This window comes from Pyxicephalus adspersus, chromosome 6 (genome assembly GCF_032062135.1).
Source record: "Pyxicephalus adspersus chromosome 6, UCB_Pads_2.0, whole genome shotgun sequence".
Lineage (NCBI taxonomy): Eukaryota > Metazoa > Chordata > Amphibia > Anura > Pyxicephalidae > Pyxicephalus > Pyxicephalus adspersus.
In genome coordinates this window covers 14336054-14355817 of record NC_092863.1, presented here as the reverse complement: position 1 = coordinate 14355817, position 19764 = coordinate 14336054, and the positions used below count along the sequence as shown (strand labels likewise).

The 19764-nt window shown below is 38.3% G+C and overlaps 1 protein-coding gene across 1 annotated transcript; it reads right to left on the bottom strand.

Annotated features, from left to right (window-relative positions):
• Window positions 1–1694: 1694 nt before the first annotated feature.
• PYY (peptide YY) lies at window positions 1695–10595 on the bottom strand. The gene is made up of 4 exons (XM_072414690.1): window positions 10479–10595; window positions 4084–4271; window positions 3490–3573; window positions 1695–2031 (listed from the first exon to the last, which is right to left on the bottom strand). The coding sequence occupies exons 2-4, from the start codon at window positions 4269–4271 to the stop codon at window positions 2004–2006; spliced, it is 300 nt and encodes a 99-aa protein (XP_072270791.1). The 5' UTR covers window positions 10479–10595; the 3' UTR covers window positions 1695–2003.
• Between the last annotated feature and the right edge of the window lie 9169 nt (window positions 10596–19764).

The window sequence follows — 19764 nt, the reverse complement described above, 5'->3', positions numbered from 1 at the left end:
CCTTTATAATGGAGAGTTGGTATTTTAGGTTATTCCCCACCACACTCTCTGCCCTTTGCCGCCCATTCATAAATCTCAGACTACGAAGTTGGAGCCTTTGGTATCCTATGGAATTCTCTGTGCTTTGTTGAATTTAATGATTCATTTAATGACTGGAAGAGAGGCTAGTTACATGACTTTCATGTCATGAGAGTAGTCCAGGACCACTTCAGTCATGTTACAAACCGAATGCTATTCATATCTGTAAAGACACACATTGTGATTGGATATTTTGTGATCATTTCTTCTATAAACTGATCCCTATGTTTTCTTGGGCATCAGAACCAAGAAGGATGCTAATTTGCATATTATCAGCTCTGCTAGACCAGGGAGCCTTTAAATATGAGACACAATTTCCATTTAGCAGTTCTTCGGTCTGTATACAGATTATCATTTAGACTGTTCTTCCTATGTAAAGATCTCCGGTCTCCTTGTAAACACATTGTTTCAAATGAACAGCTTTGGAAAGCAGTAAATGAAACCAATTAACACTCTGACCTCTCTTCTTGTGAAACAGATTAATATGATTAATATGCAAGACCAGCATCCGCCACCTGCACCATGGAGAAAATGTAAAAACTTGCGCAGGCTGGAAACCGGGCAATAGCTATCTTTTATATAATATATATATATATATATATATATATATATATATCTTAATCTTAGTTTCACACTTTTACTATTTTTTTAGTAAATGATTAGCAAAATTTGGTATTGCTTTTATCAGGCATAATTGATTAAGTCTGCAGACTATCTCTGTTATAAAAATGTCCTGTATGTGTCTAGGAAGTCCTTTTATTAGTAAAGGTTTTTATTGCATTCACCAGTTCACCAAAATGTATTGTTGAGTCCCACCCATGCTCTAGGTAAACCACACCTCTTTTCAAGAAGATCCTCCCTGTCTCATAAAGAGTGCTGCTATTGCGTGAATTATACTATACAAAGAACATGAATGTATGCGATATACATTTTTACATTTATGTTGGATTTTTAAAAGTTTACATTTGGACAAATGTATCCTGATTTGTATTAGTATTTTTTATTAATTGGTCAGTCCCCCCTTTTTCTATAATTTAGCCAGGAGGTCTATAAAACAACCTTCAGCCAATGGAAGCACTCCCTTTTACCTGGCTGTTTGATAAAACAGCTAGGTAAATAGTAAGGAGCAACTCCATTGTCTGGCGCTTGTAGGGAAGTGTTCCTGCCTAAATTTCAAAACACCAATATATCTAATGTTTCTCTATCTTTCTTATTCCAATAATTCTAATTATTAGAATAAGAAATTATTGGAATTCTAATCCCCACCTCCTATAGTATCCACCTAAGCGTTATGAGTGTCTCTGCCCACCTTTTATATGTTCTTGTTATAAAAAAACTACAAAGAGATGTTCACCATCTGTGTGAAGGACTGAAACCTTCATTATGACCTCAAGATGCCCAAAAGTCCTGTAAGAAGCTGATTGGTGATTCAGATTGCCCACCCAAAAGTGTCCTGTAAGTTCCATGGCCCATAAAAACCATTAAGATTTTGTTTGGAGCAGTCCAGACAACGAATTGTGTCAGATTGTAATTGTGTACCATGCTCATACCATATTAAGTGTAGAATGTGTTGGTGTAAAATGAATCATTCATCGGCACACTCAGAACTCAGTGTCGCTTCCATTAAACTTGCTTTTATTATCTGGACACGGTGGATTTTCAGTCAGACATTACGGATTGTGTGTTATAGGAGAGGCAGCTCTGGAAGAATGGCGCACGCACACACAAAACACGCACATGCGTGCTCTGCACACCCCACAGGAGGGTGTCACCGACCACTCTGCAACTCTCTCCGCTGGGTGGAGAGACGAGATACAGGAACCAGTCAGAATGCAAAATGGCGTAAAAATAATCAATACGTTAAAAAGAAGGGAAGGCGGGACAGCGGTCACCTGGGGAGCGGAGGGAGGACAGAGCTCCGAGGGTCACCATTTATAGTAGGAGTCATCGTACCTAAGAAGAGATAAAATTTAGTGTTAGTTGTGCAGATTTTTTTTATTATTATATTTACAAATTAAGAAATTAACAAACTATAAAGTCTGAAAAACATTTTGATGTAAGTTATGTTGTTTTGTCTGCATGAATCCCTATTGGTGATTTCGCTTGCTGTCTGAACTGGTGCCAACAATTACAGTGGTGCATTTTAAGCCTGACCAGGGTGTTTGGTCTTGTCTGAAGTTTTTTTCCTCAGTAAAAATTTCATATTCAGCTTGCCCTTTGGATTGCCCCCTCCCTATATAATAGGGGCGCCAACTGGTGTGATAAGTCCTGGAGGCATATCGGAGAAGAATACCCTACTCCTTGTTTCTATGGGCTCCCACCCCACAACTGTTCTTCCCCCATGTTCCCAAGTACCATGCAGGGCCCGTGTTCCTTCACTGTATGCGAGGACATCAAGGACCCATCTATATTACCCAAGTGAAGGATGAGACACCTATTAGGAAAGTAAAGTTTTTTTTTTTCTGTAGTCCTTTAGACTTTATAAGCACCAGAACCATACTATAGAAGGATGGAAAGGCTATCAGCAGGGCAGAAGATCAAGAAGAGTTCCGCCTAAAGTATATCTACAGTCAAAACAATATTTTGGTATTTTTATTTCTATCTTTGCCCCCACTGGGAAAATCCGTCTTCCCTATTTGTCCTGCATGGAGTGCAAGATTACCAGCTTCATGGCCCGCATAGAGTTGTATTTTGCTGCTTTATCAATAGGGTGAAACAAACACTACTGTTCTCAATTGTGGCCTGAATTGTTTACCACTTTTATTGCTTGAGGCAATCTGGAAAGTAATGGTATTTTAGAAAAAGCACTTTTTGGTAATTCTACCAGAACACCATTCTAAATGACCACTCTTGTTCTGTACGTCTGAGGTTAGATATTCTTGAATAGAAATGTTGTAAGGGGTACAGGGTCAATAGCAACCTCTGTAACCTTTAATGCTATGATACTGGACACCCATATACATACTTGTTTTGTTTGCTTCAGCAGCCTGTTTTATGGGGCCTATTCCACCCTAGGCCCTATAGGAGCTGCATGGAGTGTAAAGCAACCGATCTAGGGATTTATATTTCCGATGCACCTAGAGCAGATGTGTTGAGACCCATTTTATGAATTGATTTTTTTGTATTCTATCAGACATGTACAGATCAGATGGGTTGGTAAAAATCAAAACTCATGTGCCATTCAGAAGAGCAGCATACAATGTACATATGTCCAATGTTATTTGGTCTTTTGATTGATTAGACCAGTTAGTGGAGAACCCTATGGCAGTAGTCTGCCTATGTGTTAGGGGTTCAGTAGCATTTTTTTCTTTACTTATTGGGTAATTAATTATATTCAGGATATCTGCCTCATGACTGCTGCTGACTGATCACCTTTGGTTTCTGAGCAGCTTTTGTTGTACATTTACTTACCGTGATCTGCTATTATAGTTTCCATTGTCACCATACAGAAGGTCAGAAAGCAAGTTGTCAGCAGGACTGTCCCTCTTTCCATATCTAGAAAATAATGAGACAATTTGGAGGAATTAAAATCCCAATGCCTGTAAATTCTAACTAGATTGTACTCTTCACTACTTTGAGTTATACTTCTTTCTAAAGGGGATGGTTTAATGGTTTCTCTGTATTACCTTTATAATATTAAATTAATTAGGAACACGGAGTTACACTTTTGGTTATATAAAGTTTCCTGGTCCACTAGACAAGGCCATATTCAAAGTTAAAGCTGACATGGTAAATACACGGTGACTGTCATAGTTGTATTCTTCAGTGTTTCTGGTATTCTAGGACTACTTCAATTAAACCCTCTAACAATAAGCTTTTTTATTTGCTGCCATTGAATGCGTTCCTCTTTATTGGTTTGCAAAGATAAAGGAAATAAAACAAATGCAGAAACACAACCTCTATGGACTGATGAGTTGTAGTATATATTATATATTTGTTCTATTATACTATACTATTGAAAAAATTGTGTACTGTAGTATTAAAGGCCAGAAAACAGGTCCTCACCTCTGCCTTGTCACCAGGTTGATGTAATGCCGCAGGGCTGTCAAATATTTGCTCATTTCCTCTGGTGAAGCGTCTTCCCCAGGGTTTTCTGGTTTAGGTGGATATCCCTCTACTATCGTTCCTAGACAAATTAAGATGCAAATTGCGACGGCTACCATCATTGGCCAGAGTTTCAAGGAGGTCATCATCTGTAAGACAAAGCAAACGACTTTAGGTCTTGGAGCATTCACAGACCTTAAGGTATAGAATAGAATGTTATGCAAGTTTAGTATATACACCATGAAGTAAACAGGTAACCAAAACCATTCAATTGGTAGAATGGTAGAGGACTGCCTCAAGAAATGACCTTGGCCCTTGTCCTGTCCACGGATACCTATTCTTTTTGTCACCATGCCATATGGAACCCCATGCAAGCTAGAAACTCATACCCATCATTAGTACACCATCTCTACTACTCTATCAGAATGCCAGCAGAAGAATTTCCCTAAAAATAGGATGATGAGGAAAACCACATTATCCCTGACCACATTCACAGGGGAACTCCATCACTACTCTTATCACACATAGAGATGTCCCTACTGTCACAATGTTGTGAGGAACCTTGTTTCTTTTGTCAGAATACCATAGGTAACCCTCTCCCTACATTGAAACTACTTGGGGATCCTTTTCCCTACAATCAGAATCCAGTAGGGAATCCTGACCATGCAGTCAGAATGCAGAAGGCCTCTGTTGTGTTCCTTAAATAAATTGTGTTCTGTTAAATAAATACTATTGATTCCATGTCAATGAATCGAAATGTAATTTCATGAAATTGTGAAATTATATTTTTTTTTTTTGTAATCGAACTCCAGCATACTTAGGAAAGGGTAAACCTTCAGTGTGATTCTAATGTTTTTCTCCTTGGCTAATAATAGTATATATTATTTTAAGTGGCTTGGTTTAGTAACCAATTGGTTGAGGCTTATAGAAAGCTGATGTGTTCCACAGAATTTATCAAGAACATGGAACCATTTAGTTCCTTCCCCAGCTAAGCTTAATATTTCTATTGTCAAGGAGATGTTGCTATAGGTCAGTGGTCACCAACCTTTTCGAGCTCACGGACCACTAAATATACAGATTCTGGACCATGCATGTGCGGGGAGTCGTGTGTCACTCAAAGCATAAGAAACTTCCCCCAGAGTGACGTCATGATGCCAGAACCTGCCACTGGCCTGTGATGGAAGAGTGGGTGAGTTGTGTCCAGAGACACAACCCATTCACCACCCTGAGCCTGCGATTCATATGAGGGATATGGTCTGCTGCTCTGGCCGGTGCACCTCCTTAGCATGGTCCTTCTCCTGAACCCGCTGGGGGGTGCACCAGCCATAGCCGTGGACAACCAAAATGTTCTTAGACCACCGGTTGGCGACGGCTGCTATAGGGTAACATGACTAATTCGTCAGTGGACCACCAATAGCCACCATGCTTCTCTTTTCACTTCCTCTTTAGGTAGAGAAAAAAATACATCAATAGTATAGATCAATGTTTTCCTCGATCATGTTTAAATTCACTACCGATTGATTGACTCTACTTCTGATTGAAGTCCGTTCTAAGCACCAAATGCTGTTTCGGTACAAATACTTTTCAAGGCAAGTTTTATACTTGTTTCCTGCTAATTTATTTTTTTCTGTGCTCCATATTGAAAATACTGCCCCCCTAACCCTTATTCACACTAAACTATTTAAAGGGGAAAGGGGGCACATGCTTAATCTGTTTCTATGCTACAATGTGTAATCAAGAATATGTGAAAAAGACATTATGTATCTGAGTATACTTTAATGTATAGGGAAATCCTGATCCTATGTACATAAGCACCAATGCATATGGTCATGGGTAATAAAGAACATCCTAAATAGGTAATTGGCTGTGAAAATCAATGAATATATTGCCTGCTAAATAAACAAAATACAGCAAGCATTGGGGAAGTACAAAGTTGGAGAAGGTTGGTCATAGATGAACTGAAGCCCTTTGGTGGAGGACACATAATGGGATGTTTTACAAAAATAGACCTGAAAAAATATAAATTAACTGATTATTCCATTTTCATAATATTAGCACCTATTAAAGAGGGATTCTCAAATAACTAGATAACCCATTATAAGTTCCTTCAATAGCTGGCAACACTTTGTCCCCTCCTTCAGGGTATTGTCACATTGTGTATGGTGTATTGCCTTTTACTCATGGATACATGGATCCAAGATGGTTATAGCACTTATAATGGATTCAATGTAGAAGACTTTTACACCTTTTTTCACATAACTGCATTTTACTTCCAATCTAAGTACAAACAATTCTGAAAAAAGTCACCAAGAACCTAAATTACATTGTGGGATCTGAAGGTGCGATGGAATATTAAATTAAAGATAAATTTGCATGTCCACAGCCCCATACTAGAAGCATGGTAAAGGAAATGTTCTGGTTTGGGGTTGTTTTGGTGCTTCGGGGCCTAGTACCATGCAGTTATCCAGCAAACTATGAATTCTGCAATATATATCCAAGGCCATTTGATAAAAATGTGAGGCCTTCTGTCTAAAAGTTGAAATTGGTCTTTAAACACAAGAATGATCTGAAGCACACACAAATCCACTAGGGAATGGCTGTCAAAGAAGAAGGAGGGTTATGGATTGGCCTAGTCAAAGCCTAATTTATATCCGAAAGAAATGCTATAAGGAGATTGTAAATGGGCAGCTTTTGGCAACCCACTACCCTCTTGTAGCTAAAGGATTTTTATGATGAAAAAAATACTAAATCCATATCAGACACTGGTGAAAAGTTCTGCAAAATATGCTTATGGGAAGTAATTTCTGTCCAAGTAGACAATACCAGCTTATAAAGCTAAGAGTGTAATTAGTTTTTGTTATTTTTTTGTAAAATTTTTGTAAATTATTAAACGGGTATATTTTCTTTTTTTTTCTCATTTATCAGAATATACCACATTTACCTGTCCAACGTTTGCCTGTACTTTTCCATACTTACTTATTCATATATAACTAAACTAAAGCTTTGACCTAATATAAGTGGTTGCTTGAAAAATGCAGCAATAGCTTTCATATTTCACAGGTGTGGAAGTCCTAAATTTTGATTATATTATAAGTGTTTGTTGACCTCTCCTTGGACATTAGTTGACAAATGCTGGCAAAGTACAGAACTTCACAAGAATATTTGTCTTCTGAGAACCTTAAGGATATCTAAAAATATATCCTGCATGTTTCTATTAGCATTACCCAACATTATAAATGGAAAAAGCCAATTGTGTATCAGTTTTAGACTTGATCATATTTAGCATTTTTTATTTTATTGATCTGAGCTATATTTCATTTTTACGGAATTGATTTTCTGAATAGTCAACTAAGAATATTATTCTATTATACTGCAATCTTCAAGACTATTTTTCAAGCTCTCCATTTCCCTTTTTTGTGTGACCTGTGTAAACAATTGATAAGCAACAGGTTTAAGCTGCCTAACACACGTGCAATTATTGTCGTTGGAAAGGATCTTTCACAATCCTTTCCGACGACAAAGGACCGCACGATGCATGAAGGAGTGCTGTACATACATCACCGTTCTGCTCTATGGAGAGGGGAGGGGGAGAACGACGGAGCGGCACCCCGCTGTGCGCTCTCCCCCTTTCCTTGCATTAGGATCCTATGCCTTCCATGGATCCGCCAGGACGGTCGTTCAGACGATGAACAACTGGCGCTGTACACACGATAGACTCTCGTCTGATATCGGCCCTGAGCCTATTATCGGGGGAGAACCATTGGAGGTGTGTATGTAGCTTTACTTTAAAAGGAACCTTGTTTGGAAAAAGTGAATTTTTTTGAGCTTGACCTTCCTGGGATCCCACATAATCGGTCAAAAGGTAAGGCAAGTTAAAAAAAAAAACTTTTGTGTTTATTTTATTTTTTTGTATTTTATATAACAATTTGGTCTACTAAATGGTAGTACCTTGCAAATTAGTAAATGGCATGCTTTAATACTGATACTAATCCTCACTATTGCTTTTATATACTTTGCTTTAATGCTGTTTGCTTTTCGCATAGGAATAAAGGGATACAGTCATTGAAGCCATTGGGCCTGATTTAATAAAGCTTTCCAAGGCTGAAGAAGATACACTTCAATCAGTGAAGCTGGGTTATCCAGAAAACCTGGAATAGATTTCTTAAATGTCATTTGCTGTTTGTTAGCAAATGTTTGCAGTCCTAGACCAGATCCATGCCAGGTTTGCTGGATTACCCAGGTTCACTGATGAAAGTGTATCCTCTCCAGCCTTGGAGCGCTTTTAATAAATCAGTCCCATTGAGCATACACAGGGCTGAGGCCCCCTTTTCTATCTTCCATGTCGGATCAGCCAAGCACCAGTGCCATCATCTTGGGTTATGGAGAACAAGTCACATATTCCTCTGTATCTGTAAGTAGAGGGTATGACTCTATATTTCCTTACATAAACAGAGATGTGGGGTTCAAAGGAAGTTGTGAGCAACTGCTGGGCTGGGAAATAAAGTGAACCTGTTGCATTTATAGAGCACAAGCCTACTTTAGGCAGCCCCATAGGAAGAAAATGGGGAGCATCAATACAAGTAATGAAATGCAACTCCTACCATGTGCTAGTTGATGTGTCCAGGTAGAGCAAAGCCACCTACAGAAAATGCTGCTGATGATTATAACTGATCATCATGATCTGGTCAGTAATATTTTAACTATTACCACAATCTGTATGCAGACCTAAAGCTGCTTCTAACACCCTTGTCCACAAATCTCAGGGATGAACCACCAGAATAGATTTTTGTGGTCAGTCCACAAGTTATCTGACGTGCATAAACTTCTGCTCTAAATAACCATGAATGTAACTCTATAGAACAAGTGCACAGGAACCTTTAAAGTAAACTTTTTAACTTTTCAAGATCAAAAACAAACCTAAAATCAGCTTCTGATGCCGGTTCTTATTACACAGCTTCTGCATACACATTTTACATGCACAATACAGGAGTGTGGATCTGTCAATAAGATTAGCAGACCAATTAGTAAAGTCGTTGTCTTTCTCAATGCCTACAAATTATCATGAGAAAATCGCTACCAGTTATTTTAAGGTTCCAACAAGTATGGATTATTTGGACTGGAACACATATAACATTGTATTCTACAATACCTGTAATTCAATGTAATGATTTTAAATGCAATAAAATGCTAAATAAATGGGAATTTTTATAAGTGTTGTATTTAAATACATAGGGTTACACAGAATGAGCTACATATAGGTATTAAAGGCTCGGCCAACCAATAGGGATATTGTAGCTGTAAATGGAGCCTGGTGTGCTAACTGATCTCCTTTTTTTTTTTTTTTAGTATGTCTTGGATTTTTGAACATTGAAAGCTCCTTTTCATAATTCCTGACTCGCCATCAACCGGAGGGTTTGTGATGCCCCTGCTCAATTATGTGCTTCAGTTTTTGTTACATTCCCCATAAAATGCTGTATATCAACAGGGAATGTGGGCACACTTGTAATGGGCATAGAAGGCACAAAGAACCAACCAACCGAGAGATAAAATAAGCTAGCAGACAATTTTACCCTCCAGCATTTCCCATTGGCTAAAATATCAGTTTTGGGTGCACCGACCTTGAAATGCAGCCAGCTCCAAAAACCGAATCACATGGACATTTCAATGGTAAAACATGTGGCTAGTATAGCGGCTCTATGATTGGGATGGATTCCTTGAGGTTCAGGGTTTTAATGGCACCAGTACCCCATCAGCATGGCTTGCTTTGTGTGATCATGGTATCCAGGATCACTTCCACCATTCCCAATCATAATTCAGGATTTTTTTTTGTGGTTCATGTGACTGCCAGGTACAATGCTTTCTTAACCACTTAATTTAGTACTCCTGGTAAGTCATGTTCTTAGGATTCCTGTTGTTGTCAGCAGTTGACAACAACTAGTAGCACCAAATAAATCACCCATGCAATGGGGATTGGATGACCATTTAGGAGGTTGTAGGCAACTAAAATTAAAGCAAACCTGTCATGTTAGAAAAGAAAAAATAAAGAGAACCTGTCATGGGAAAAAATGTTAGCTGCTTGGCTCTCATCTCAATCTACTCGCAGCAAGCTTTAAATTCCTAAACTGAAATAAATACGCAAATCAGGACTTCTAAGTGTTGCGATTTGTTCGAAATTTGGAAGCCAGTGGCTCAACATGATAGCAGCTTTTTCAGAATATGAAAAATAAAAGACCCCTATATAAAAAAAAACACTAAGATGTAAGCAACACATGCAATTTGATGTACTTTGCAAAGTGATACAGTATATGTCGGTGCTATTAATATAGGACAAATCAACATAAGAGTAAGTTACTCACTGTAAATTGGAAGGAAGGGGGGGTGTCCAGGAAGGTCAGGATGCTTCAGGTTCCTCTGTATCCCTTTCTCTTTGCCTGTCCTTGTAGGCTGCTTAGAAGATTCTGCTTTGTCTTGTGATCTCTGTGGGTTTATATGTCTTGTGAGTGCTGAAGAATAAACCTAACTCCTCCTCCTTCCTTAAACTTCCCAGCTCAGTCCCCTATGAGCATACACTCACTCATCTCTGATTGATCAATGACTTGTCTATTCTGGTACCTTGTGCGTATAATGGGGAGGGGGCAATAACCAAAAGGAATGGGGGGGTCAGAGGTGTGCGTGGGTGCCAAATAGACAGTCTATTAACCTTCAGGTATGGGGCATAATCTGCTTTTACAACTCAATTGTTTTATCATTTTATCATCGTAGATAGAAGTTAATTAGCCAATGCTGATGCTTAATGTTTGGGAAGAAGGTTAAGACTTTTTACCTTTTATCTGTTCATGTATGAAGAAGTCAGCTTGTGATTGTTGGGTTTATTGCTGCTAAAACACTCGCTATCAGTATATGTGAACATTAGTGTTCCCAATCCTTATTTGTACGCTCCTGATACAAACATTGGATGCTCATTAGTATCCTAGCTTGTTATTTTAGCAGATGAATAGACTAAAGAATATATAGATGTCCTGGAGGTTGGTTAGACTTCCAAACTACCCTTGGGTTATCCATAAATTCCCAATTTGAAAGAATAACAAAATGGCCATTGAGTTCAGAATATTGGGCTATATAAATTGAATGGCATATTTAGTTTATTAAAGTTCGCTATATCATACACAATGACTTCATTGCAGTTCAATACAGCAAATTCCTGCAAGCCCTTTGCAGTCACTTCTTGTCTTTGTACACTTTACCAATGGTTATGTGACATTCTGGGGGTTGATTTCCAGTGTAAATGGTGAACCATCCCTACATATGTGCTGAAATGACCACTACAATCTTCATAAGATGCTACAATGACGTGCCTACAAAGGAACACAATTAACGGCCTTTTCAGATCTGCAGCTTACATGTTGCTTCGCTATTAATTGTGAATGGCACTCCAACACAATAAGGCAGGCACCTTCATTGTAGCATGCTGCAACACACACAAGTCCTTTAATTAAAAAAAAAGCCCAAGACTTTATATCCTGGTGTATTGGCAGCCTATTTATTTTCAATAGACTGCCTTGATCCAACGCACATTAACTTTTAATTATGGCTGTGTTACAATTAAAAGTTCATCTGTAGCCCCAAAAACTTTATAGATAAAGTGGTGATTTATTTTCTGCCAACATTGTTCTGTTGGGAGATTTACTTTTGCTTCTACACAGCAGGTGGGTAGTTTTTTCAAAGTGAATGAATATCTCCTCTTAGTTTTCACTTTTTTCATAATATACTAGAGTTTTCACCTCTAGTATGATTTCACCTCTTAGTTTTCTGTACGGTGACAATGGTCACTATAACAAATATTAGGAATTCTTCCAATTTTAACAGGCATTCAGAATTTCTGCATTTAGGGTCTCTATAGCCTAATAATAAAATATCTAAGTCATCAAAGAAGTTTTAGTTTATTTTGGCTACTGGTATCAATCTTTACCCAAAGTATTACTTTAGGTTATAAGGACCCATTGACCCTGTTGTCCAAGAAATGTTTGCAATCACTTTTGCATGGATTGCTATGTTCGTGTAATATGCACAAAATAATGGGTGGGTATATTGCAGAGAAATGGTCTATGGTCAATTGGTTTGCAATCTTTATTAAGAAGTATTTTAGTTCCTGAATTAATTTCCTAAAATCTCATCAGCTAGATGAATAGGCATAAGGGAACATACACTGATTTAAAAAAAAAACGGAATGATTTATTGAGTAATTAACAAAAATATAATTTGATGTGACTTGCATGAGCGTCCTACAATGAGATGAAAGTGTATATTTTTTATAGAGTGGAGAAGGCTTAGAATTCTTGTATGTTTTCACACATCTAACCATTACTCCGTTTCATAGAAATTCACTTTATTTACGATCCTTCTCTTATACTATATACAGTCTAAAGGTCTTTCTACTTTGTTTTCTCCCCATTAAAGACAAGAATTACCGCCCTTTCTTGACTTGGTCATTGCGGAAAATCATGTTGGCCGTGTTGCCAGTCGCTGTGCTGTTTCAAGTGACTGAAGAACAAAGTACAGGTGACATCCCGGACAATTTTAGGACTAAAAAGCAACGAGAGTAAAATTTACGCGTGCAATTATTTAATCTGTCATTGTATGATTCTTTAATGACTATTCAGGTAAAGACACTGAGAACAGCCACATTTTGCAGATGTTATTATATATAATAAAGTAATAAACAGAAATTAAATTGGGAGTAAATGGATGCAGTAACTGAATTTTTACCGTTCAACCCTATCCACCAGTGTGATATCAGTAAGTAGGTTTAAATTTTATTGCTACTGGTATCAATCTTTACCCAAAGTATTACTTTAGGTTATAAGGACCCATTGACCCTGTTGTCCAAGAAATGTTTGCAATCACTTTTGCATGGATTGCTATGTTCGTGTAATATGCACAAAATAATGGGTGGGTATATTGCAGAGAAATGGTCTATGGTCAATTGGTTTGCAATCTTTATTAAGAAGTATTTTAGTTCCTGAATTAATTTCCTAAAATCTCATCAGCTAGATGAATAGGCATAAGGGAACATACACTGATTTAAAAAAAAAACGGAATGATTTATTGAGTAATTAACAAAAATATAATTTGATGTGACTTGCATGAGCGTCCTACAATGAGATGAAAGTGTATATTTTTTATAGAGTGGAGAAGGCTTAGAATTCTTGTATGTTTTCACACATCTAACCATTACTCCGTTTCATAGAAATTCACTTTATTTACGATCCTTCTCTTATACTATATACAGTCTAAAGGTCTTTCTACTTTGTTTTCTCCCCATTAAAGACAAGAATTACCGCCCTTTCTTGACTTGGTCATTGCGGAAAATCATGTTGGCCGTGTTGCCAGTCGCTGTGCTGTTTCAAGTGACTGAAGAACAAAGTACAGGTGACATCCCGGACAATTTTAGGACTAAAAAGCAACGAGAGTAAAATTTACGCGTGCAATTATTTAATCTGTCATTGTATGATTCTTTAATGACTATTCAGGTAAAGACACTGAGAACAGCCACATTTTGCAGATGTTATTATATATAATAAAGTAATAAACAGAAATTAAATTGGGAGTAAATGGATGCAGTAACTGAATTTTTACCGTTCAACCCTATCCACCAGTGTGATATCAGTAAGTAGGTTTAAATTTTATTGGGACTCATTATTTTTTTTCCAGATAGTCATCCAATTTACCAGGCTCACCAAAAGATTGGCCGATGTTTCTGAATACCCCATCTAGATTCCATTAACGGGTCTTACAGTAAATGGCCAAAAGTTTGGCCTATTTCATATATTACTAAAAGTATATGGTCATCCCTCCAAATTTTTAGGTTCATATGTTTTTATTAAGGAGTACAATCTATTGTACAACATTCAAAGGCAAATAGGACAATTGTGTAATTCCATCCTTATGGTAACCATTTGGGGAAGTTGTGGGTTTTCTCTTCCAGTATAACTGTACTCCTGTGTACAGAGTCCTGACCTCGACCCTACTGATCACTTTTAAAATGCCTTCATGATTTTATACAACATCAGTACCTGACCTCATCTCAAATGTTCTTTTGGCTTACTAAGTACCCATTCCCACAAACACACTTTATAGAAGTTTATGGAAAGTTTGTAATAACTGTAATAGTTGTGGTGTTGCTATCCCACCTTTACCTGTTTTGGAATGCGAAGACAAGCCCGTGTGATGGTCAAAAGCATATTTTCAGAGTACAAGTGTATGATTTGTCTAATAAGTCTGAGTTGTAGAAACTCTATGGCTTATTTTATATCTTATTTTGTGATTATCCTATAGATTTTATTGTCAAGATCCTAATATGAAATCAGACTGAAGGGCCTTCCAGTTGGATACCAGTAGCAATCCCTTGGAGGAAATAAAGACGGCATAAAAAAAGGAGATAGCTTTCTCTCCAACCTAGGGATAACATTTTTCAAGGCAAGGGTGCTTTTCAGACTTTGTTGCCAATACCATTCAAGGGATGATGAATTGGTAAATCCTTGAAATGCTCAATCTTTCCAGTTTAGAAACAAGTTGGCAGCCTTGGCGCTTGAAAATATTTATGTTCATCCATAGATCTATCCATGGATAGATTATCATAGGTTAAAGAGCTTGTGGAAACCAGCAATAATGGTGTAGGTGCATAGATTTTTTTTCCCCTAAAATTACTCAACTTGAAAATATCCTCTGTGGTTTATCAACTATGGACCTGTTGGGCTTCTTTATAAAACCTGGATCTGCCAATGGAACTAAACAATTATCATCTTTAATTTTCCTATAGGCAGTGCGAAAGTGTTTTCCTGTAAAACTTCTAGCAGAATTTTCTAGCAAGGCCACTTGGTAATAATTTCTTATGAAGTTTTTTGTTATTAAGTTTCAGATTAAATAATCCCCCCTTTTTGATCTTTAGGAACACCCAAGCTTGCTGTATGGGCAATGAAGAATCACTACTGTCAGCAATGTCCTTACTACTAATTGGCATCAAGTGTTGCTCCTTTCTCCCCCAATTTGTATGCAGAGGACCACAATGAGAAAAAATGGTGATGCCTACACTAGTTGCATTTAGGTTAAACAACTATAAATCGGTAACTTTAAGTTGACCTAACTCTATAGCTATCTCTATAGCTATTAATACCATCTGAAATCCCCCTGCTTCTTCTTATTGGTACTGATGTCTACTGTATGCCAATGGTGGTCTTTACTGTGGTCTATGGATCCCCTATACTTTGCTGTCCATGGTGCTGATCTCGTTGACTGCTACCCATGATTTTCCTGCTTATTGATTACACCCCGGGACTCAGCTAGTCTTTTGCCACTATCCATGGTGCTGAAACTGTGCCGTCCTGCCATTGTGCTGTTATTCCCTATTACTGTCTATAGAGCAGAAAACATTTTATTTCTTTAGTGAAAAGTACAGTATTGTTTATCAACAATAGCTCAATTACATATCCAATGGCTCCTCAGGGAAAAAATAATAGTACAGTCAGACATGCAAATCACTCCGTTTTAATCCACAGCTTCTTATCTGGTTACCTAACATGATTATTATGGATGATAATAACCCTATAGAACCATACTTTCTCCATAAGCTACTGTATTTGCAATTGGTTTCCCTTGATTAGTAAAAGTAAGTGCAGGGGATTTGGTCTGTGGACCTCGGTGTCATTTTGTTTCTTATGAAGTATTTGGCTTTGGATCCCACACCAAGGTGTGTACCTACTCACCAGTAATGTCACTAATGTTAGTGCCACCCAGTTTTGGTATTGTATGATGTTACCCCCTTGCCTCTCATCTAGGTTCCTACACAACATGAATTGTTTTATGTAACGTGTTGTGTGTTGGGCTACCAGCTATACAGACATCATTAGACAAACACCCAATCCTGATAAACTAATGTCTACAGAGGCTTTTGTCAGTATGCATTTAGGTGCATATTTCAGAAGTTGTAAGCACAGCGCCTACTCTATGTGCCCAAAGTACCCATGGCCCTTTGTGTTTCCTGGGCTGTAGGGCATGCACAGCTTGAGTGCCAGAACTTTCTTCCACATCGTGGCCATCCTTGCCTGTGCAGTATCCCTAAATGAACCTGAAGGTGGGATTATCATGGCTCTTCCACAGACTGGAGGGATTTCTCCACAGTGGATGGTTCTCTGCCGAATATGAATAGAAAATCCCAATTGGACATTTGTCACGGGATTGGTGTTTCCTATTGGAAGATTGTGCTTAAATTCCAGTTTGGGTGACATACGTAAAGTTTTGGATTTCCCTACTATCTGTCCCCTCCCCACTCTGTCTCAAACTGAAAAATGTTTGGATGGAGATACTCCCAAAACCCTCAATTACCAGTTTTAGACTGACCCTTTACTGCAAAAATCACATTCCTTTACAGTTCTCTTCAGATTGGTCTAGTCACTCTTCACTATCCTATTATACTGACCTCATTAATCTGTATATTGATTTTTAGATTTCTTTACTAATGAGTGGGCATGACCAATGGGTTAATTTCCCAACATTTTCGGTATGCCTCGTTGATCTATCTGACAGTAGGTATCTCATCCTCCAAACATCTCCTGAGGCATTAGCAGACAATCCATCTGTTATCCTAGTTTCAGCGACTTATCTCGTCATCATTCAGCATCTTTGGCAGAAATATGGGCTGTATGCCTATTAGCCTCTGCCTTCGAGTACCGGGGAAGAATGAGTAAGGGGGATGGAGTGATTGAAAAATCTCAGAATTGTACACACACAAATCATATTGCCCATCCGCTCCCCTTTGCCTGTCCGCACCCTTCTGGATATGGGATCTCTGCTGTCACCAGCCTTTGGCTGAATTGAAGTGACAGGTGGTACCAGCTACTCATTGTATGTAGGAGTCAAGATCAATAGGTCAGCTGGCGTCTGTGGATTGACCGTTCAAACTGGTGTGTCAGTGCCGGTGATCTTTACTTTCAATGGCTCTGTTGAAATTGTTGGTGGTAAAGAGCCCCTTTAGTTCTTACTGTTGTTCTCTTGACTTTTGTACTAATTCGTAAAATAAGTCATTTAGACATTTTTAAAGGGTCAGGAAACTTAAAACAATGTTATAACCCCACTGAACATTTTGGGCCAGATTTTTTGGTCCACAATCGAAACCCAATCACACAAATGAATACAAATTCACAGTCCCAATCTTGTGAAAGTACTTTCAATAAGACTGTTAAAGATGCAAAGAGTGACAGAAGTTGGGGTGGCATGTTGTCTCACTATAATAATGCCTATGGTTTTAAAATCACACCAACCTGCAATTGTAATATTTGGGGGTCTACAAACTTTTTTCTCACCTTTCCCGATATCAGAAGACACAATTAGAATTCTCTATTTCTCTGCACATATATGTGTACAGTTGCGTCTCTGAGTCGTATAACTCAAGGAAAAGGCTTCAGTATTGACACAACAGAGTTACACATATAGCTGCATCCCATACATACGAGAACACCTTTCCAAATATAACGGGTTAATTGCTACTTAATAGAATTGGATTGCTGAGGTGGAAGAAGTGACGAGTACAGGCAAAGGGTAACCAAGGAAGAGAAATAATAAAGCAAATAAATAAAGCAAATAGGTGGAATGTCCCCTATTTGATTTGAGTTAAAAGACAGTCACCTGGCATAATCTATATATTTGCTTTTCTGTTTAATACAATAACTCAAGTTGAATAAGTGTGTGGGCTGGTGGTCAATAGGTGGAGGATGCCTCTATTTAGACGGGGTGGTGTTCAGGTTTGATTGACGTTGACCACCTCTAGTATGATTTGGTAGATGGTAGTGTGTGGGTTAGCTGATGGTGGAAGGAGGGAATTTAAAGAGGAACTTTGGGGGGGGGGAGAGCTTTTTATATTTCAAGCTTTAACTAGAAAGAAGAAAGGTTTGAACCGCTTTTTGAGTTACATACTTAGATTGAAAAAAGACCTAAGTCCATCAAGTTCAACCACTGGTGAAATAAACCTATCCCGGATAAAAAACCATATAGCCAAGAGCTTTAACACCACTGAAAGTGACAGTAAATGCCATTGTTTGGGCACAGACAGCAATAAAAACTAAGATTCTACTACCTTCCCACTCGACCAAAAAAAAAATTAAATGTAAAATAAACCAAACGAATTACAACCACAACACCCATGTTTATAATTCCATTCAGACAGCAAATCCAGTTACCAACGCTGTGATGAGGACAACCTATAGTACAGAACAATGTTACTTGGCATGTGGACATGTTACCTTTTTTACCTGGTTATCCTGCCAGTTAAGTGGCACTAAGGTGACCATTGGGCTGTATTAATAGAAGAACAAGGATGTTCACCCTAGAACATAAAGTGTGTTAGGACTCCAGAACACCTTACCTATTCATATCCATACCATGGAGTGAGGCTTTCTGTAGTCCACAGAGGTAAACTGGGCAAGGATGATGACACTGCTCGAGATTTTAATGCAGGAGGTACAATGCCCCAGAATTTACCAGCCTGCTGGACTACATACATACATACATACATACATACATACATACATAAATACATGTGGGGGTCTTATTGATGTCTCATGGCTTGACAGTACATGACTCCGCCAGAAGCCCCAGAAAGTAGATTCTGGTGCTCGCCTGATCTGTAGACTTCAGCACTCAAAGAGTTAAAAAAAAACTCTTTCTTCTAATACAGATAATATGAAGTCAGAATATCTGGAATTGAGATATGTCTGAATTTATTTGCTTTTAATGATGTATCTGCTCAGGAAAAGCCTGAGTAATTGACTTATTTGATGAGATTTGTCACTAACCCCGAGGGCTGAGAGCTTCAATGTCAAAAATGGTATTTATAAATGGGTCTTGGATCCTTAACGTCTCTACTTTCAGAAAGGAGATTTATACAGATGGGGAAGAAAATAAAATCAGTGCCTCTTAAAGTCAATCATACACTTTGTCACACTAAGGAAATGATTGTCCGAGAGCCCTATTCTGCCGTGACACCTTCCATGCCGTACTTTCTTCTTCCAATAAGAGAAGGGTTCATGATGGCAAGTGGAGTTTACAGGAAATTGGAGGTTGCTCACCTTTCAGCTGTGTGCGTAAGAGAAGCTATCATTTTATTACATTTAATAAAATTTAGGAAGATTGTAGGGAGGCTATGGTGTAGAATCACAGCTACCCGGTCAATAGGTTAACCTCCACTCCGAATATTCCAAACCAAATTAAGGTGCTGGTTGGTGCATGTTGGTAGTAGGGACCAGGGCCTGGCCGAGGGTTAAGCAGTAATAGTGGTCGACTTCAGCAAAAGAGGAGAGTGTAAAAAGGGCAGGACCTGCAATTTATACTGCTCTTGTGGGGTTATAAACTTTGCAGTTTTTGCCTTGGGTACAAATCATTCTTTTCCCAGAACTTGTAATTTTAAAATCTGGAACATGCATTTGGGTCACCCACTTCATATTTGCCCAACACCCCATTTTGTCTAAAACCACCCCCAATCATTTGTCTGAAATTAAGCCCATTCCTCCCCAGCCTAAATGTGTCTGTGCCTCTTCCATCTTCATTCATGGAAGATCGCCATCACGTGTGGGCAAATATCAAGGGCAGTAT

What these genes read in the sequence shown, in the direction of transcription:
- PYY (XM_072414690.1), bottom strand. Translation starts at nt 4,271, where the DNA reads ATGATGACCTCCTTGAAACTCTGGCCAATGATGGTAGCCGTCGCAATT. An exon ending in AACCTGGTGACAAGGCAGAG is followed by an intron (nt 3,574 to 4,083) that starts GTGAGGACCTGT and finishes ATTATTTTCTAG; the next exon opens with ATATGGAAAGAGGGACAGTC. An exon ending in AACTATAATAGCAGATCACG is followed by an intron (nt 2,032 to 3,489) that starts GTAAGTAAATGT and finishes ATCTCTTCTTAG; the next exon opens with GTACGATGACTCCTACTATA.